A 19,519-nucleotide genomic window follows, 5' to 3' on the forward strand; every position below is an offset into this window, starting at 1 on the left:
GGATGTGATTAACGTGTTTTTTTCAGGGATATTTCTGCGTGGGCGTGATTAACATGGGGTTGATGGATGTGATTAACGTAGCTGTCGCTAGTGGGGTTGATGGATGTGATTAACGTGGTCACCGCTGGTGGGGTTGATGGATGTGATTAACATGGGGTTGATGGAATGTGATTAACGTGAGGTTGATGGATGTGATTAACGTGGGGTTGATGGATGTGATTAACGTGGGGTTGATGGTTGTGATTAAGGTGACTGCCCCTGGTGGGGTTGATGGATGTGATTAAGGTGGTGTTGATGGATGTGATTAAGGTGGGGTTGATGGATGTGAACAACGTGGGGTTGATGGATGCAATTAACGTGGTGTTGATGGATGCAATTAACGTGGTGTTGATGGATGTGATTAAGGTGGCCGGGGCTGGTAAACACAGGCGCACTTGCCGCCTCGCCCGCCAGAGGGACCAGTCTCGCCGCCGCCAACGTGCACCTTCGCCGCCTCCACACACATATACGCCTAGTATCTCCCTCTCCTTCGTGTGTAGGTATGTATATATACAACAGGCAAGTGGAGAGGCATGCACATATCCCCCGGGTATGTCTGCGTGGGTGAGAATTGCGCCAATGTGAGGTAAATGTGGATGTGTGTACAGAAGCCCCACCCATTAATGTCGAGGGAAAATCGTTGTGGGAGCGAGGTGATAAGGGAGTGAGGCGGGGGGCTGGTGGTGTCTGCCAGGGCCTCCTGCACCTCGCCTTCACCGCCCTCGCCTCCTCTAGTGGGGCTGGGCATGGTTATGGTGGTGGCTCTGGCTGCATGCGGCCCCTGCACCCTCAGAAAGGTCTCGCGCAACTTCTTACTGGAGGCTGTGCATTATGCTTGTAGCCCTCGTCTCTCTCTCATGCAGCCCCCTCGTGTCTCTCTTGCAGCTCTCATCTCTCTCGTACAGCTCTCGTGTCTCTTGCAGCTCTCATCTCTCTCGTGCAGCTCTCGTGTCTCTTTTGCAGCTCTCATCTCTCTCGTGCAGCTCTCGTGTCTCTTGCAGCTCTCATCTCTCTCGTGCAGCTCTCGTGTCTCTCTTGCAGCTCTCATCTCTCTCGTGCAGCCCTCATCCCTCTCTCATGCAGCCCTCATCTTTCTCGTGCTGCTCTGATCTCTCTCTCATGTAGCCCTCATCTCTCTCATGCAGCCCTCATCTTTCTCGTGCAGCCCTCATCTTTCTCGTGCAGCTCTGATCTCTCATGCAGCCCTCGTCTCTCGTGCAGCCCTCATCTCTCGCAGCCCTCATATCTCATGCAGCCCTTATCTCTCATGCAGCCCTCATCTTTCTCGTGCAGCTCTGATCTCTCATGCAGCCCTCGTCTCGTGCAGCCCTCATCTCTCTCATGCAGCCCTCATCTCTCATGCTGCCCTCGTGTCTCTCTTGCAGCTCTCATCTCTCGTGCAGCTCTCATCTCTCGTGCAGCTCTCATCTCTCGTGCAGCTCTCATCTCTCGTGCAGCTCTCATCTCTCGTGCAGCTCTCATCTCTCGTGCAGCTCTCATCTCTCATGCAGCCCTCATTTCTTTTGCACAGCCCCTCATTTCTCTCGTGCAGCCCCTCATCTCTCTCGTGCAGCCCCTCATCTCTCTCGTGCAGCCCCTCATCTCTCTCGTGCAGCCCCTCATCTCTCTCGTGCAGCCCCTCATCTCTCTCGTGCAGCCCCTCATCTCTCTCGTGCAGCCCCTCATCTCTCTCGTGCAGCCCCTCATCTCTCGTGCAGCCCTCGTCTCTCTCGTGCAGCCCTCGTCTCTCTCGTGCAGCCCTCGTCTCTCTCGTGCAGCCCTCGTCTCTCGTGCAGCCCTCGTCTCTCGTGCAGCCCTCGTCTCTCGTGCAGCCCTCGTCTCTCGTGCAGCCCTCTTCTCTCTCGTGCAGCCCTCTTCTCTCGCGTGCAGCCCTCATCTCTCTCTCTCTCTCAATGCTCAACATCAGCTGCCTGTATGGGAGTTGCGACAATTCTATTACAGCCTAGAAAAAGGGAAACCGGACAAATGTTGTACTAGTAGTAAGAAATAAAGTACTGTAGAGGGGTTCTGGAATAGACTGAATGTGTGACGCCACATTACAATAAAAAGTTATTGTCCTGGGGGGGAATTATCAGGGGAAAGTGCCAAGCCATTACAAAAATATAACACTGCGAAGGGACCAGGATAATTATTTGGGTTGGGACGGAGAGGAATGAATGGTGCCCAACCACTTGGACGGTCGGGGATTGAACGCCGACCTGCATGAAGCGAGACCATCACTCTACCATCCAGCCGTAGAGCGACGATCTCGATTCATGAAGGTCGGCATTTAATCCCCGCCTGTCCAAGTGGTTGGGCACCATTCCTTCACCCTATCCCAAATCTTTATCCTGAGTCCTTCCCAGTGTTATAGTCATAATGGCTTTGTGCTTTCCCCTGATAATTCCCTTCCCTTCTACCATCCAGCCCAAGTGGGACGGTAGACCATAATGTTGGAAAGTTGGGTGTGCCACATGTGAATGTGGCACTCCCAACTTTCATCATTCATCCATCATTCCCTTGATGGATGAGTGTTTGGAGAGGAGGTTGTCAAATACTTCTTTCGAGAAGAGGTGCCACATGAAGGCAAAGGGAAGGGGACGATATGGAGCAAAATATTTTGATTGGTAGTGGGGAGGAGAGTAAGGGTTCATCTTTATATAACTACATTATATTTAGTGCAATATTTATACTGCAGACTTAACAAAAAATGGCTGAAGATGAAAATGTGGGAATTGAACCTGTGCCAGAGGAAGAGGAACCCACCAACTATAAACCTCCGCCAGAGAAGACGCTGGAGGAGATGCTCAGCAAGGATGCACATGATGAGAGTCTCCGCAAATACAAGGAGACATTGCTTGGCAGTTCAGCAGCCGGAGCAACAGTAATTGGTAAGTTAAATATATATTGCAACCCCAAATAATTGGACCATTGTATACTGCCTGATGTTTGGTGAAGCAAAAATTTAGTTAAACAAAGAGGAAGCTTGGTGATTTTTGCAATGAAATATAGTAGTTTCAGGCATTCCTACTCATCAACATTGCTAAGTATATAATTTTCCCCTGTGCTTTTCTCATTTATGATAAAATAGTGTGGATGGTTTGATTATATGTAAATACTGTATTGTTGGGAGGGAAGGAATTAGACACCTGTGATCCTGAAAGTTAATGACAACCCAAAATCTAGCTTTCTCTACAAGATGAGAAGACCTTGAGGATCCACAGACTTACCTAAAACTGAGAAAAGATCCACCAGGCATAACAAAACCAGCACCCACTTCAAAGAAAGAAATGATGCCCAAGGCAAACGAGGCAAGCGATCGTTGCCGTGCGTGAGCAACACTAACCTTAATGCACTCGATTGCCACTCTCGGGACTGGCCTCTATCTGCCCTGACTACAATCTCTCTCATGACCATTATGAGACCCTCTCGTTTGTCATCCAGTTCCTCCTTTGTCCACGTGTTGCTTTGCTGGCGGTCTATAGGCATTTACGATTATCAGTTTATCCCTAATTCCAGACCTGCAATGCCAATATGTCAACTCGTGAGGGTTTCTGATTATTAACTCTTGCCTTCAGGTGTTCTTTTACCAGCACAGGCACTGTTCTCCCCCTTACTAGTTTTCCTATCCCATCTCCAAATGAGTAGCCCCTTGGGAATATGACTTAATTTAAAATATTTTCAAGTTTCGTCTGTCAGTGCGACAATATCTGGGACCTTAGCTGAGTTTTGTGTGTACTGAATTGTGCGTGTGTATAAAGAGCTGAGTACACAAGTGCAGTTTTTGGGTCACATTAAGTGATTCCTTCCTATCCATGGCTTTGTATGCCTTCACTTTCTGAGTATTGGTCAGGGATAGGTCTGTGACTTCATGACACTTGATTTCCCTCATGCCTGGCACACATGGCCAGTTGTGTAACAGTCCTGGAACAGGTACTAGCATACCTGTTGCCTTCAGAAAGTCTGGTCTCCTCATCTTCTCCGACGGATTCAGTACCAGACTTTGCAGCTTTCCAGGATGCACGAGGTTTTTTTGAACAATGAACATTCCTGTTGTCTGTCATTGGGCCTGTTGAATTAAGAAGTATTTTCACCCTTGGGTGTAATTACCTAATTGTAGTTATAGGATGAGAGCTGTGGGCATGGTGTCCTATCTCCCCGGCACTCTTTATCATATCAAGTTTTGAATCTATTGACGGTTTTGGCCTCTTCCATCTTATTTTAACTTGTTCTAACCATCTACCACTGTTTGCAAAAGTGAACTTTCTAATGTTCTTTCAGCAGCTTGGCTTAATAAGCTTAAATATGTGACCTCTTGTTCTTGAGTTCCAGATTTCAAGAATTCTTCATTATCAGTTTTGTTGATTCTTGTCACTATTTTGTACTTTGTGATCACATTGCCTCTTCTATCTTCTAGCTTTAGCATATTTAACGCCCTTAACCCCTCATCGTAGCTCTTGCCTTTCAGTTCCTGGTAGCCATTTTGTTGAATATCTTTGCATCTTTTCCAGTTTGTTGAAGTCCTTGAGATATGGGCACCATACAACAGCAGCGTATTCCAACTTTGGTCTCATAAAGGTTGCAAATAATTTCTTTAATATTTTGCCATCTATGTATTTAAGAACAATTCTGAAATTGAAAAGCATTGCACAGGCTTCTTGCACAATGTTCTTTATATGGTCCTCAGGTGACAGTTTTCTGTCTACAACCACTCCTAAATCTCTCGTCAGAATTCTATAAAACTTTTTCATATAATTTGTAGGTTGTGTGGCCTATTATCTTCTATTCTATATTCCATAATGTGGCATTTATCAAAGTCAAATTCCATTTGCCAGGTGTTGCTCCATGCACTTTTGCATAGGTCTTGCGGGGCATAATGATCATCAAAGTTTCTTATCTTCCCTAGTATCTTGGCATCATCACCAAACATGTTCATATAATTCTGCATTCCTTCTGGTAGAGCATTTATGTAAACAGTGAACATTACTGTTGCAAGAACTGAATCCATTTTGTACTCCAACTGTACCCGCTAGTACTCAGGTGACATTTCTCCAGTCTGGTACATTACCTCTGATTATTGCCCTCATTTCACTGTCAGTTAGAACATTTTTCATCCATATTGGAAGCCTCCCTGTCACTTCTCCAGGATGTTCCAGTTTCCAGAACAACCTCTTAGTGGGACAGTCGAAAGCTTTTTTGTAGGTCCATATAAATGCGGTCAACCCAACAATCTCTTTCCTGTAAAATTTCTGTGGCTCTGTCATGATGACCTATCAGGCTGAAGCCTTGTTCAGGGATTATGCCTTGCATAATAGGTGATTGGTGCTGCTGATGTGGCTCGATGGCCTTGTGTTACTGCATGGTGGGGTACCAGTGTCTTCCATGTGCCCTCTGTTTCATCCCTATTTTTACTAATCTGCTAAGACTGCTCACCTTTATTATCTTGTGTATCTTCAGCCTCCTCCTTTCTGCTTTGTAAATGGTCATGAGGCTTGGCATTCCTATTTCTTATGCTCAGATCAAATGAGAAATGTTGTCATTAGAATAACTCACGAAATGCAGAAAGACGAATAACATTGTAAGTTTGATTGCAGAATGGCCATGTTCATTAATGATTTAGGATCCCGGTCTTCTATGCTGTTCTAAGCTCTGGCTTGTCAGGTGTCAATGCTCATATAAAAGGTGATAAGGTAAAGCCAGGTTATGTTAGTGGTGGCCGCTAAGCTCTCAAACTACCCGAATAGGATGCATGTAAATATTATCCTACTTTTGGATTAAACAGGATAAAACATTTTCTATGGCTACAAATAATGTATTGCTGGATATGGGCTGTATACCAAAATTGAAGCACCTCTGTCAAATATAATACAGGTACATGTAATTTTTTTTCCAGAACCACATAACGAAAATCGTGTGTTGGTTAGAAAGTTAACGCTGTTGGCAGAAGGTCGTCCTGACATGGAGCTTGACCTTACTGGGGATCTTGAGAAACTTAAAGACACAGTCTTCGTTATAAAGGTCAGTCAGCTCGGTAATTGGTTCATTTTCCAGTATTCAGTGTACGGTAAGACTAAATTTTCAACTAAATTAATGTTTCAAGTGGTAGATTTAAAGTTGTTGAATCAGAAATCTTCATTTTACTGTACTGTATATTGATTGTAAAAGGAAAGACTAAAAACTTTTCTGACCTTCCACTTTCATGCAACTCACACTTGCAGCAGGCAAAACATATGCCTTGAATTCCTTTATATGTTTCTGTTTGATACAATTTTTGCCGGAATTATTAATCGTTATTGTAATTTATAAAGAGATGCAAACATAGTTTTTTTTTTTTCCAGGAGGGTATAAGCTACAAGATTCGCATAGACTTTCACGTTCAACGTGAGATTGTGACAGGTTTGAAGTACATCCAGCGAACCTTTAGGAAGGGCATCCTAGGTTTGTATTTGGTTTATATTTTTATCAATACATGTAAAGCTTGAATTTTCCAGTAGAAATGCAAATATTCCAGTAGATACACATTGCATAAAAAGTAAAGGTAATTGATGAAGAACTGAGAATGGCACAAGGTGCATTTCATTGTTATATAGTTATCAAAAATTCTTTTAGGATATTTGCTGATTTTTTCTCTTTGTACATAAGTAATTATATTTAATAACATTTTTCTTGTCATTTTGCTTCTGGTTGATAATTAAGAATACTTCATAGGAGTAGTACTAGCTTGTAACACCTGGTGTATTGGCACACATGGTATACTGTACCCAATTATTATTGTCTAGTATATCCCACTGTTGGTCACTAACCTTTTGGGTATGATATTCAGCATTATTCCAACAGCAAAAAATCTTCTTTATTGCAACATTCGACTTTATATATCTTTCATAGATAAATGTGTCCATATTGTAGTACTGTGATTTTGTTTATAGTATAGGTACTCTGAAACCTTTAAAAATGCTTCCAAACTTCACTATGTGCTCCTGTCTGGTGATTAACAGTGCTAAACCCAACCATAAAGCTTGCTGTAAATCATGGCTTATAAGTTGTCAAATGGTGCTTCATTTTATATTAAAACTATGGATCATACTACAGTATATGCCAGTAAAATGGCAAGCAGCAGAGCAGCAGTTTGTAAATGACAACAAAGGCTAAGGACAAGTCAAAGCTGTTCCATATAAGGAAGAACTCAATAGTAAGAGATCACTGTTTGATTTTCATGTTCCCAGCCATGTGATCAGGCTGGGAAGTATCCTCATGGAGAGTGACAAAGTGGTTTGCAAGGGCCTTGGCAGGGTAATTCCAAGAGGTCTACAAAACATTCATGAGTCCAAAGATAGGAGACAATTGATGGCCAGAAAAAGCACTAGACAATATAATAGTGAAGAAAAGGTAAGAAAGACACCTAGAGGAATTAGATGTAACCAAACCAAATGTTCATGGTTTTCCATGGATACTGAATGACGCTGCAAGCATTCTGGGCTATCCATTAACTATGGCTTTCAGTATAACGTTTGGAGACTGAGAGCTTCAGTGTAGTATATGAAAAAAGGCAAACATCCCAATATTCAAGAAAGGGGGATCATCCAAAAAGCACTAAACCATAGACCAGTGTTATTAAATTAATCCCTCTACACACAAGGGGCATAACTGGCTGACCTCTCAGCAGTGTTCAAAAGTGGACTTTGATAAATGCCTTCAAAAGATGCCTGATCAAGCAGGCTGCGATTCATTCGTCAAACTGCAAGCAGCCGCATTAAACAGCCTGGATGACAAGACCACCAACCAAAAATTTTGGAAAAGTAATCTGGAAGAGACTAGGGAGCACCATGAGAGAAAAAACCTCAAACATCTTCATTTCTATAGGTCATAACAAATAAAATGGATTTGATGTGGAAGTTGTCAATACTAATTCAATGCATTCATTTAAATGTATATCAAAAGTGAAAAAAAAATAGTTGAACTACTGATTGTTGAAAGTGAGATTTAAGATTCAGATTCTTGACCCTGCAAGCACATGAAGACAAGTATTACCCCCCCCCTCCCCTCCTCTTCCCCTCCTCCCTCATCATGTAATTACCTAAGTAAGTTACAGGATGAGAGCTACGCTCATGATGTCCCATCTCCCCTAACACTCCTTGTCATATAACGCTTTGAAATTACTGACGGTTTTGGCCTCCACCACCTTCTCACCTAACTTGTTCCAACTGTGTACCACTCTGTTTACAAAAGTGAATTTTTCTTATATTTCTCCGACAGTTTTGTTTCATTAGTTTAAATCTATGACCTCTTGTTCTTGAAGTTCCAGGTCTCTGGAATTCTTCCCTATCCATTTTATCGATTCCTGTTACTATTTTGTGTGTAGTGATCATATCACCTCTTTTTCTTCTATCTTCTAGTTTTGGCATATTTAGTGCCTCCAACCTCTTCTGTCCAACCTCATATTTAGTGCCTCCTGTCCTTCAGTTCTGGGAGCCATTTAGTGGTATGTCTTTGCACTTTTCCAAGTTTGTTGATGTGCTTCTTAAGATATGGGCACCATACAACTGCTGCATATTCCAGCTTTGGTTTTACAAAATCGTGAACAATTTCTTTAGTATTTCTCTATCCATGTATTTAAAAGCAATTCTGAAGTTAGAAAGTATAGCATAGGCTCCTCGCACAATGTTCTTAATGTGGTCCTCAGGTGACGGTTTATTTTTTATCTAGAACTACTCCTAGATCTCTCTCTCTATCAGAAGTCTTTAAAGATTTCTCACATAATTTATAGGTTGTATGGGGTTTATGTTCTCCTATTCCACATTCCATAACATGGCATTTATTCACATTAAATTCCATTTGCCAAGTGGTGCTCCATATACTTATTTTGTCCAGGTCTTCTTGAAGGGCATGACAATCATCTAAGTTTCTTATCATCCCTATTATCTTAGCATCATCAGCAAACATGTTCATATAATTCTGTATTTATCTGGTAGATCAGTTTATGTAGACAATGAACATTACCAGTGCAAGAACTGAACCCTATGGTACTCCACTTGTGATATTTCTCCAGTCTGATACATTGCCTCTGATTACTGCCCTCATTTTTCTATCAGTTAGAAAATTTTTCATCCATGTTAGAAGCTTACCTGTCACCCCTTCTATATGTTCCAGTTTCCAGAATAACCTCTTATGTGGAACTCTGTCAAAAGCCTTTTTTAGATCCACATAGATGCAGTTAACCCAACCATCTCTTTCCTGTAAAATCCCTGTGGCTCGATCATAGAAACTGAGTAAATTCGATACACAGGATCTTCCAGATCGAAAACCATACTGTCTGTCTGATATTATATAATTTCTCTCCAGGTGTTTTACCCATTTAGTTTTAATTATTTTTCCAATATTTTTACTATTTCACTTGTCAATGATACAGGTCTATAATTGATGGGGTCTTCCCTGCTGCCACTTTTGTAGAATGGAACTATGTTAGCCTTTTTCCACACATCAGTTACAACTCCTGTGTACAGGGATGCCTGAAAAATCAGTTGAAGTGGAATGCTGAGCTGAGGTGCACATTCTCTCAGAACCCATGGTGAAACTCCATCTGGACCAACTGCTTTGTTCTTATTTAGTTCCCTGAGCATTTTTTTCCACTACGTCTCTAGATACCTATGTGCTCGATGTTCTCTGGAATTCTTATTGTATCTGGTTCCCTGAAGATTTCATTTTGTACAAACACACTAACTTTTCTTTTAATGTTTCACACATTTCCTTTTCATTTTCCCTGAATCTGTTTCCCATTTTCAACCTCTGAATATTAACCTTTACCTGCAATTTGTTGTTTATGAATTTATAGAATAGGCCTGGTTCTGTTTTACATTTGTCCGCAGTCCTTTTTAAATTGCTAATGTGCACATGTGTATGTACTTGCCAAAAAATATCCTCCTCAAAAGTCTTCCCTTGCAGTGAGGGAGGCTCGGGTATGATTCCTTAGGGCTGGTGCAGGGATGCCTCCGCCCCCCCCCCCCTCTTGCCCTCTTCTGAGCATTGTGTATGAAAAGATTAATATAAGGTACCTATTTGGGTCACCACTACTACCTGAAGGAGTCACCTATGAGGGGCCACCCTTGGACATTGGTTGGGTATCTGGGCTGGGACGAGAGAGAGAAAGGTCTTTTGACCAGTGTGGGAGAATGTACAATGCAGTTGGGCTCAGAAACCCTTTCTATGATGAACCCAGACTTGGCTTTTATTTTGTCTTTCCTCTTCATTCCCCTCCCACTTCCTTGGCAGGGTTGAACCCTGAAGTCTCCTGTGATATTTTGATGTTAATCACAATGACCATTCCTGCCTTTATTTATACTGTACATATATAAATACCTTATCGACTCTGTGGATACCTATGGTACCTTTAACCTCACCTGGATTGGTACACACATCATTACAGCCCCTTCTTAAGAGGCAGCAGCTGATCACTTAGCAGCTTTGTCTTGCATTTAATATACAACCTTGCATACACTTTTCCTGGGATACTAAGTAATCTAATTCCCTTATGGTTCCCACATCTGTCAATACTATCCTTTTTCAGATTCAGATTCTTTATTTAGGACACGTACATACATTTCAGATGAGTTACAAACATAATGTGGATTGAAAGAAAAAGCTGGTACATACAATACCTAAAGCCACTAGTACGCGTAGCGTTTCAGGCAATTTTTCCTTTGTGTGAGAACCACAAAGGCCTTTGTCCAATCATGCAGTAGTACCCCCTTACCACACTATCTAGTATACATCTAATACTATGTCCGTCATCACCTCGCCTCCCAAAACTCAACGTGGCTGCAATTATTCCATCTGCACAAGGAGCCTTTCCCATTTTTAAGATTCATAACTTCTATATTATTTCCCTGTCCGCAGGGAAAGTGATACTCCTTTTACTTTGGTCTTGCTTCTTCAGCAATTGTAGCCTTTAGACTTAAAATATTCACTTCACCTATTGATAACATCATGCACCTCTGTCAATAAAGTCTCTTGTGCATCTTTCACTCTATGCACCTCCCAATGTTGCCTAAAACAATTGTTTAACCTTTCCACAAAATAACTTTTATTGCAAGAGTCCTCGCTCAACTTTTTCCCAAAACCACACAGCCTTTACATTTCTTCATCCTTAACCATTTTACTTTTAATTTTGTTATAACTATTCTATCTTTCTTGCATCACTAGGTGCAACATCTTACAGCAGTCACTCGTGCACTTCTTTTCTTTATAACAGTCTGTGACAGTTTCATTGAACCATGCAATATCTCTGTTCCGTTCATTTTCCCCAGCTTTATAACCATATACAGTACATCATATATACAGCTTTTTATCTCATCCCTAATACATTCGCATTTTAAATTCATATTCTTCGTGTCATTTTCCTCATTCATTCTAATATTTTATCTAAGCTTTCTTTATTTTAGCATTTCATCCATCTATAAATTCCTTGCCTTTAGATACTACACTCTCTAGTTGGAAACTCCACCTCCCACTTACCCTAATTTTCCACAATTGATAATGGTCATACCCCACAAGCATATCAGCTACCTTCATATTATTCACACTATTATATCTTTATCGACACATATACTAAGTATTAAATGTTTATGCTTTATTTCATCCCCTTTAATCTTTATCTCTATGTAATCCTATTAATAAACCTACGTTCAAAGAAAAAATGATAAACAAACCCCTCTCCAACACATCTACTGAGAACTCCACATTCCCATTCACACTGGGCATACCTCACTTTCCAACAACTTCTCTGCATTCATTTCCTACTCTTAACATTCCTTTTGTACCGTCTTGTAGTTACTCCACACTATGTTGACCAAACCACACACTAGAAATTGAAGGGACGACAACGATGTTTCGGTCCGTCCTGCACCATTATCAGGTCGATAGTGCTCACTATCAACTTGATAATGGTGCCGGACGGACCGATACGTCGTTGTCTCTTCAATTTCTAGTGTGGTTTGGTCAACATTTTTCAGCCACGTTATTGTGACTCATCTGCATACTCCACACTATCATTCAGTTGATTCCAGAACACCTACATCTCATTCTTTCCAATAACATTCCAAGTCCACAGAACATTTAAGTTTTTTAAATGTCACATTTTAGGAGGATTGCATTACATTTCAGCATTATATTTCAACCATTGGTTCATAATAAAATTTAGGTCACTTTAATTTTTCATGCTGCTGACAAAACTGGTTGTCAGTTCCTTTGGCCAGCTGTCCATCACCTGGTTGAACCTGTACATGCTGATTATTCCTTCAAGTTGGAACCTTTAATGGATATAAGCAGCAAGGAGATTCTCCATCTTGATAAACAAAGTATGGTGAAATTGTAAAATATGATCATAATTCAAATAAAGGGGAATAAAAGCTAAGTTATTTCAAAATTAGCATGCTTGTATGATCAGAGAAACCCCTTACTTAAACCAGGACATCCATTGAACAATAAATGAACCATTTCAGTAATGGTGTTCAGTGACCATATTAGTCACATGAATTACACCTGACCAGATAATTTCCTTGTAATCCATCCCTGATAATTATGTTTACTATATTTTTAATGTTAACAAATATTCTATGGCATATGTTTTCCACAGTTTGATGTTTGAAACCTCTCTAGTTCTTTTGAAATTAAGTTATTAATTGCTCAGCGGAGATTTGCACCGTATATACCTTATAGACTAATCAAAAGGTCTTCAGAGAACTTCTTGAGGACACTAAACCATTTTTTTGTTTTCAAATTTTTCAATATTTGTTTGATTTGCACTAAAAAGCTTAAATTATTAACCATAGTTTGAGCTTTATTTGAAAGAAATAGATCAAGTCGAGTATTTTTGTCACCTTAAAAATAACAATTATAAAAGAGAGTCACCAACTTGATTCCTTGTGTGGGGTCTGAAGCTATCACTTTCACTGATAGTGTACCATCTACTAGGTTGCATCAGTCACAGAGTTCTGTAGGAGCTTCATTTGAATTCTGATATTTGAGTTACATGGTTTATATGTTCCCATGTTCCATTTTAACTTACACAGTGTGGAATAACTATACAATACTACTCTTCACTATCTTGCACGGTCCTTACAGCATCCTGACTCTCGCCTCTGTCGTGCCTTGACTTTTACCCCTCCTCTAGTTCCTGTTCCTCTTCACCACCTTCCTCTCTCTGTCCGTTTGTCTTGCTTACAAGATTCTCTTTCGGTTCGTATTACCAATGTTTCTCCTCGTATTGTTCCGTCCTTGCCCCCGTGGAGGGTCCCCCTTCCCAAATTTTGTACTTCCCTGACCCGCATCACTAAAGCTTTTACCCCTCCTACAGTTCTGAAACTTTTTTTTCCTTGCGCACTTTTCTTTACATTCCCACTCTGTTTCCATCTTCACTGATGGGTCTAAGTCTGCTGACGATGTGGGTTACTCTGTTGTTTTTCCTGACCACCTAATATGTGTCACCTTCCTCCGGAGACTAGCATCTTCACAGCAGAACTTTATGCTATTCTCTATGCTCTTCGTCTCCTGCTTTCTCATTGTCGATTCTTCTTTGTGGTGGTTGTTGTTGGTCTTTTGTTATTGGTAACAAACTATGTACTCCTAAGAGTCGTGTGTCCCTGTGGCCTTCCTCTTACCACTGTAACCAGCGATGGGAAACAGCTCTGGCTGGGTTATGTATTGGCCATGCACGTTTAACACACGGTCACTTAATGGAGCGCCACCCTGCTCCTTATTGTCCAAATTGCATTGTTCCTCTTACGGTCATGCACATTCTTGTTGAATGTCCGACTTCCAGGACGAGCGTGTCTTGCTTTCTGACCGTCCCTCGCGGTCAATTGTCCCTCGATAGAATTCTTGGTGAATCGGAGACTTTTGATATTGTTCGCCTTATGCGTTTCTGTTCTCGTATTGGCATCCTTGGTGATATTTAGCGCCCTCTGATTACTCTGCACATTTGGTGGTGCTACATAGCCTTCCCGGATTGGTGCCTTCTTTTGATAATTACTTACTATATATTTACACATAATTGACAAAAATGGTGATTAAGTACTGTGCTGTATATTGGCCTACAATGTAATATGAATTCCTGTGATGCATGTAAATTTGTTGCTGGGACAATTTAAAGTGTCTTGCAACCTACTCTTTTGATGCTATTCTGTTTGGTAATGTCCAGAAATATTCAAATGCAAGCAGAAAAGCCAAACTGATTGTACTATATTCACAGACCACTAGTACAGTACTGTATATGATTACTTCTTTTTGTAAGAAAATTAAATATAACAGAATTATTTCTGTGGTCTAGGTTACCTCCATTACATCCGTATAGATTTATTATAACCATATTTATATCATTTGTATGAAACAGGTCAATTATGAGTAAAATTAACATGGATGATAATCACATTACCCTGGGGATTGATATATGATGATGACCGCACTTTAAGGGTTAATAACTTTTCACTACATGTAGACCTAAATAAGATGGAATTTTTGTTTAAGTTTTCCCATAATAATGATTCTTGTATTATCAAATCTGACTGTATACCACATTAAATTTTGCATGTTAAAGTTTCTATTTGGATGTGTGTGTGTGTTATGTGCTCGCATGCAGTCAATTGATGCCTGCCACTGTCTTAATTATGATTTATTTTTTACCATGGTCACACTTTTAATTCACAGGTTCTGATCTTTAATTGGATTTTTTGGCTTTACCTAGCTAAAGAAAATGTGGTTATTTTTTGGCTAAAGCAGGGTCATGATATTGTTTTAAAATATTCAGATTTTGGGGGATGATGCTGAAGCTAATGACAGTTTTGAAGTAAATGTAGACTTTTTGTGCTGGAGAAAATTTAGACATTTTTGTGTTGGAGGCTGTCTGTCCTTTGGAACACATTTGGGCTTACTTTTTGAAGTATTATATGGCAGTGTAAAGTGTAAGAAATATTATTTGATAATTTGTCTTTAGTTGATGCCATTCATTAAGTGACGGTATGTATGGAAGCCTTCTGATCTATGTTTGTCTTGACAGTTGACAAGATGACACACATGGTCGGCTCTTACGCACCAAAGGAGGAAATTCAGTCATACACAACACCTATGGAAGATGCCCCATCAGGACTAATTGCCCGTGGACACTACACAGTTAAGTCGCTCTTCACTGATGATGATGGCAATGAACATCTCAAGTGGAAATGGGCTTTTAACATCAAGGAAAATTGGAACTGAAAACATGCCTGAAATATAGAGGCACATCAGTACAGAATTTATGAGGGCTGTTTATGTTTGTAGAGTAGCAAGTGAAGTTCAGTCAGGGAATTCAAGAAGAAAATTAGACTTTTTATAACAAAGGTACAGTAGTGTCAGGCATAGTACACGAGCATAGGAAGAGAGATGACTTTCAAACTCATTCATTGACTGATATGGTGCTTCAATTGCCTGTGCTTATAAATTATTAGCTGTTTGTTAATTTGGCCAATTTTGACAAATGGAGTGTGTTGGTATAGTGTGTTTAGTTATCTTTGTAGCATATCTACAGATCAATACGTAAATGCTGAGGCATTCACACAATAGGGTGTTAACTTTTAAGTTCTTCATTGGTTGTTTTGCATATTCATTATATAATTGTCAGTTGTAGGCCTGCTGGGCAACTCAGTGCCTAATGACTTGCTTTATGTTCCAGCAGATGATGCACATTTACATTACTTACGTACCTAGTAGGCAGTTTTTCTGCTGCGTTAGAATTACAAGTCCAACTTCTTTGGTTTTGTATGATTTTCCAATGATTCAACTGTGCCCCTATGATGGTTTGTTGCCCATAACCTTACTGTGAGGCTGCCATGCTGCAGGTGATTATTGGTGGATGAAGTGCACAATTTTTGTGACCATTATTAGAGCTTCAATTTGTGTCCAATGTAACAATTTAGACCACTGTGTTCCCAGCCCCTATGTTCAGAAATATTTTGCGTATTATTTTGACCATTAGCTTAGCATACGATAGCATTCCTTACTGCTGCGATGTCTTCAGGTTGTAATTTCTTTTTATTTGAATGTATACTAGTAATCTAATGTAAAAATATTATTAATATTATAAATAGTGGCCTCCATTTGTGTCCTTGTGCCCAGGCATATTGAAACCCAGGTGAGTGTTTATAATGACTTGCAACACAACTATATCATTAGTGATTGCTAATGAGAAAAGCTGCCTTTTTTCAATTCTGTAAACCAGAGTATAAACTCTTTGAGTGTTGTTCCCTTCAGTAACAGATAAAAAGTGTGTTTATGGTAATCTTGGTTTACTTGCCATGAGGAAGCTGTGCCATTGATATAGTATGTAAGGAGACTGAAAGCAATCAGTGCACAAATATAGAAGTACGAGTTAATGTGTGCAAAGCTAGTACAGTAGTATTGTGGAAACAGCATACATCTTCCATTGTGTGATGTTAATGAAGTTTGCCTAGTCATTATAACAGTGTGAATGGTGAACAGGAATTATTTTATATAGACACTTTAAAAAGCATTGTTAACATCTGATAATGCCATCTCTTGCTATTGCAGGTAGGCTGTGTGTACTTAAGGTAGCCATGGTAATCCAAATATATCGTGGAATAAATTAGATAAAGCCACTGTGATGAAAATTGTTGTTTTAAAAATTTTATTTAAAAATGTTAAATAATGCATGCAGCAGGATATTGCCAGTTCATTATTTGTGGTAATGGAATGATAGAAAGTTGTATTGAGCATTATACAGTGGAAGCAGTAGGCTAGGATGTCAGCAATGTACTAATTTGGGGTGAAATGGAGCGTTTTAATTTGTCAGCGTACACTTGTGTGAACCATGGTGTACACAAGGTCAAGACTTGTCTACATAAGACTTTCACAGCAGATTTGAAGTCGAACAATAATTCCTGATTCTGTGATAAACTTTGGGTACGAACTTTCTTACTTGCTTTTCCACTTTTTTAATGGCAACAGCTTGGGATGAGTGTTTAGCCTGGTGAAGTTAGTGCTTTTTTGTTAGTTGTGTGTATATTTAGGTTTTCATGTATAATATTTGGTTCTCAATTTGATCATTCTAAACAAAACAAAAGAAAAGATTATTTCTTCCCTCCTGAATTTGGAATTCTATATGTAGTTGTCATGTTCACTTGCTATAAGAATATAATCTATCAAAACCATTCATAATAAACTTTAACTTGCTATAATTTAATTCTAAAGTTTTTTGTATAGTAATTTTAAAGCCTAAAAAAGTGAGAATGTAAAATATTGATAGGCTTCTATTATTCCTTGCGATTGATTAGTGTTAAGAGTATTCACCACACTGGAATAGGCTTCACAACTCAATTTATATGCTATTTATTTAGTGTGTTTTTTATAATACCAATTGCATTCTTAACAAAAAATAAGTTTTGCATTTATAATAATTGTGTGTTTCAGTGCTCTTTTTGTTTTCCAAGAAAGCCTTGCTGTAGGAATACTTAGACATCTCATCAAAGAACAACATTGCCTTGATTTCCAAAGTTTAGTGTATTGTAAGAATTTTTGTTAAAAATATATTTCGTAAAATTATTCTCAGCTTCAAAGCCACTTGAAACATTGCCATGAAAAATCTGAGGGTAATTGATATAACTAAAACTAGGAGTAAAGAAACAAATTGGGCATTGATTTATAAATTTTAATCTAGTATTTTCAGTGGTCAAATAAGTACTGTACAAGTTGGATGCCGTTAGTTTTAATTGACCGAGTTCTAGATGATACTTGTGTAAAGTGTTCATAAACTTGTGGTTATTGTTGGCAGTCATCATGATGGTTATTACAAGAGAACCACTATTTAAATACCACTACTCAAATAAGCTAGAAACATGTTATGGGGCAATAAACATTTATAATTTGTACTGGGCTTCTTTATGTATAATCCTTTGAAAAATGTGTATTGAGCAATTGATTGTTAAATCTTGCATTAATAGCTCGATTGATTTCTATTGTACTGTATTGCTGTAAAATTGGCTTATTCAATATAAGGGATGAGCACTCATTGGGTAGTGTCTTGACATGGTGAGGGGACTCTTGTGCACATTACCTTGGGTTCATGGTTTCCCTGTCTCCATGGGAAAGATTCATAGGGTGGGGACCAGACCCCACCCTACATGGGGGCATCAAGTGCCATAGTGAAGTGTCTTTTTGTCCCATATGTGGTTCTTCTAACCATAAGCTGGACTGTTCTTCTCAGTGCTCACTGCATTAACTGCGAAGAGGTCCACCATGTTATTTCATGCTCATGTACTGTATTCGTTGTAAGTTTGTGCAGGCTGTTCTTTGACATCGGGAGGGCCACCGATCATGGCTTCAAGTTCTCTTCTACTAAGACTTGTGCCATGACTTTTACTCGGAAATGGGTCGTTGTTGTTCGTCCCTCTTTGTCACTTTATGGTCATCCCCTTGAGTACAAAGATTCTGCAAAGCTTTTGGGGTTATTCTTTGACACTCGTTTTTCTTGGTCTCCCCATATCTCTTACCTCCATGTTGAGGGCTCTAAGGCCCTTACCCTCCTTCGGGTATTGTCCCATACTTCTTGGGGAGCGGATAGGCGCACTCTCCTTGCTTTACATTCCTCTCTCGTCCTGTCTAAGCTCGATTATGGTTGCCCTGCTTACTCGTCTGTGTCTCCTACTCTTCGCCGTCTTGATGCTTTTCATACATACTGGGTTGCGCCTCAGTTCTGGTGCCTTTTGTTCGACTACTGTCCTCAGCTTGTATGTTGACACTGGCTTCCTATCTCTCCAGGACCGCCGTGATCGCTACTGTCTTCGGTATTTTGCGCGATCCTTGCAACATCCTTCCTCTTGCCTCTGTCGTGCTTTAACTTTTACCCCTCCTGCAGGTTCCTGTTCCTCTTCACCACCTCCCTCTTTCTGTCCGGTTATCTCGCTTACAGGATTCTCTTTCCGTTCGTATGTTTAATATTTCTCCTCGTGTTGTTCCTTCTTTGCCCCCGTGGAGAGTCCCCCTTCTGCAATTTTGTACATCCTTGACCCGCATTCCCAAATTACGCTCGGTTGAATGCCAGTGTTGGCACTATTCTCCTCCCACACCATGTTGCAACTGGTGTTTGGAGTAATGATACCAAACTGAAAGACCTAGGTCGAGAATTGAGATGTCCAAAGTGAAGTGTGTGTACACATTTTATTGCACTTGCGCACTCCCGGGTAACACGCTCTCACTTTCTCGCTGGGCTTTTGGGCTTCATATGCATTTAGTTCTGTAGAGAATTCTATTGCGAACACATTGATATCAATTTGAAAAACCTAGGACGAGAATTGAGATGACAAAGTAGAAGAGAGTATACACTTTTCAGTATTACCGCGCGCTCTAATGTAAAGAGAGCCTTGGAGTTTGCGCGCTCTTTCTGATAACCTTGGCCCACTTATCTTGTCGGCGGGGCATTATATGCATATACTCCTGTAGA

At 40.2% G+C, this 19,519-nt stretch overlaps 1 protein-coding gene across 1 annotated transcript; it reads left to right on the plus strand.

Moving 5' to 3' along the window:
- Positions 1-402: 402 nt before the first annotated feature.
- Positions 403-17,948, plus strand: RhoGDI (rho GDP-dissociation inhibitor). Its single transcript, XM_045758936.2, has 5 exons — positions 403-539; positions 2,738-2,930; positions 5,933-6,057; positions 6,378-6,477; positions 15,086-17,948. Exons 2-5 carry the CDS (start codon positions 2,750-2,752, stop codon positions 15,280-15,282), a joined length of 603 nt encoding a protein of 200 aa, XP_045614892.1. The 5' UTR covers positions 403-539; positions 2,738-2,749; the 3' UTR covers positions 15,283-17,948.
- The last annotated feature ends 1,571 nt before the right edge of the window (positions 17,949-19,519 follow it).

This window comes from Procambarus clarkii, chromosome 86, assembly GCF_040958095.1.
Source record: "Procambarus clarkii isolate CNS0578487 chromosome 86, FALCON_Pclarkii_2.0, whole genome shotgun sequence".
NCBI classification, from domain to species: domain Eukaryota; kingdom Metazoa; phylum Arthropoda; class Malacostraca; order Decapoda; family Cambaridae; genus Procambarus; species Procambarus clarkii.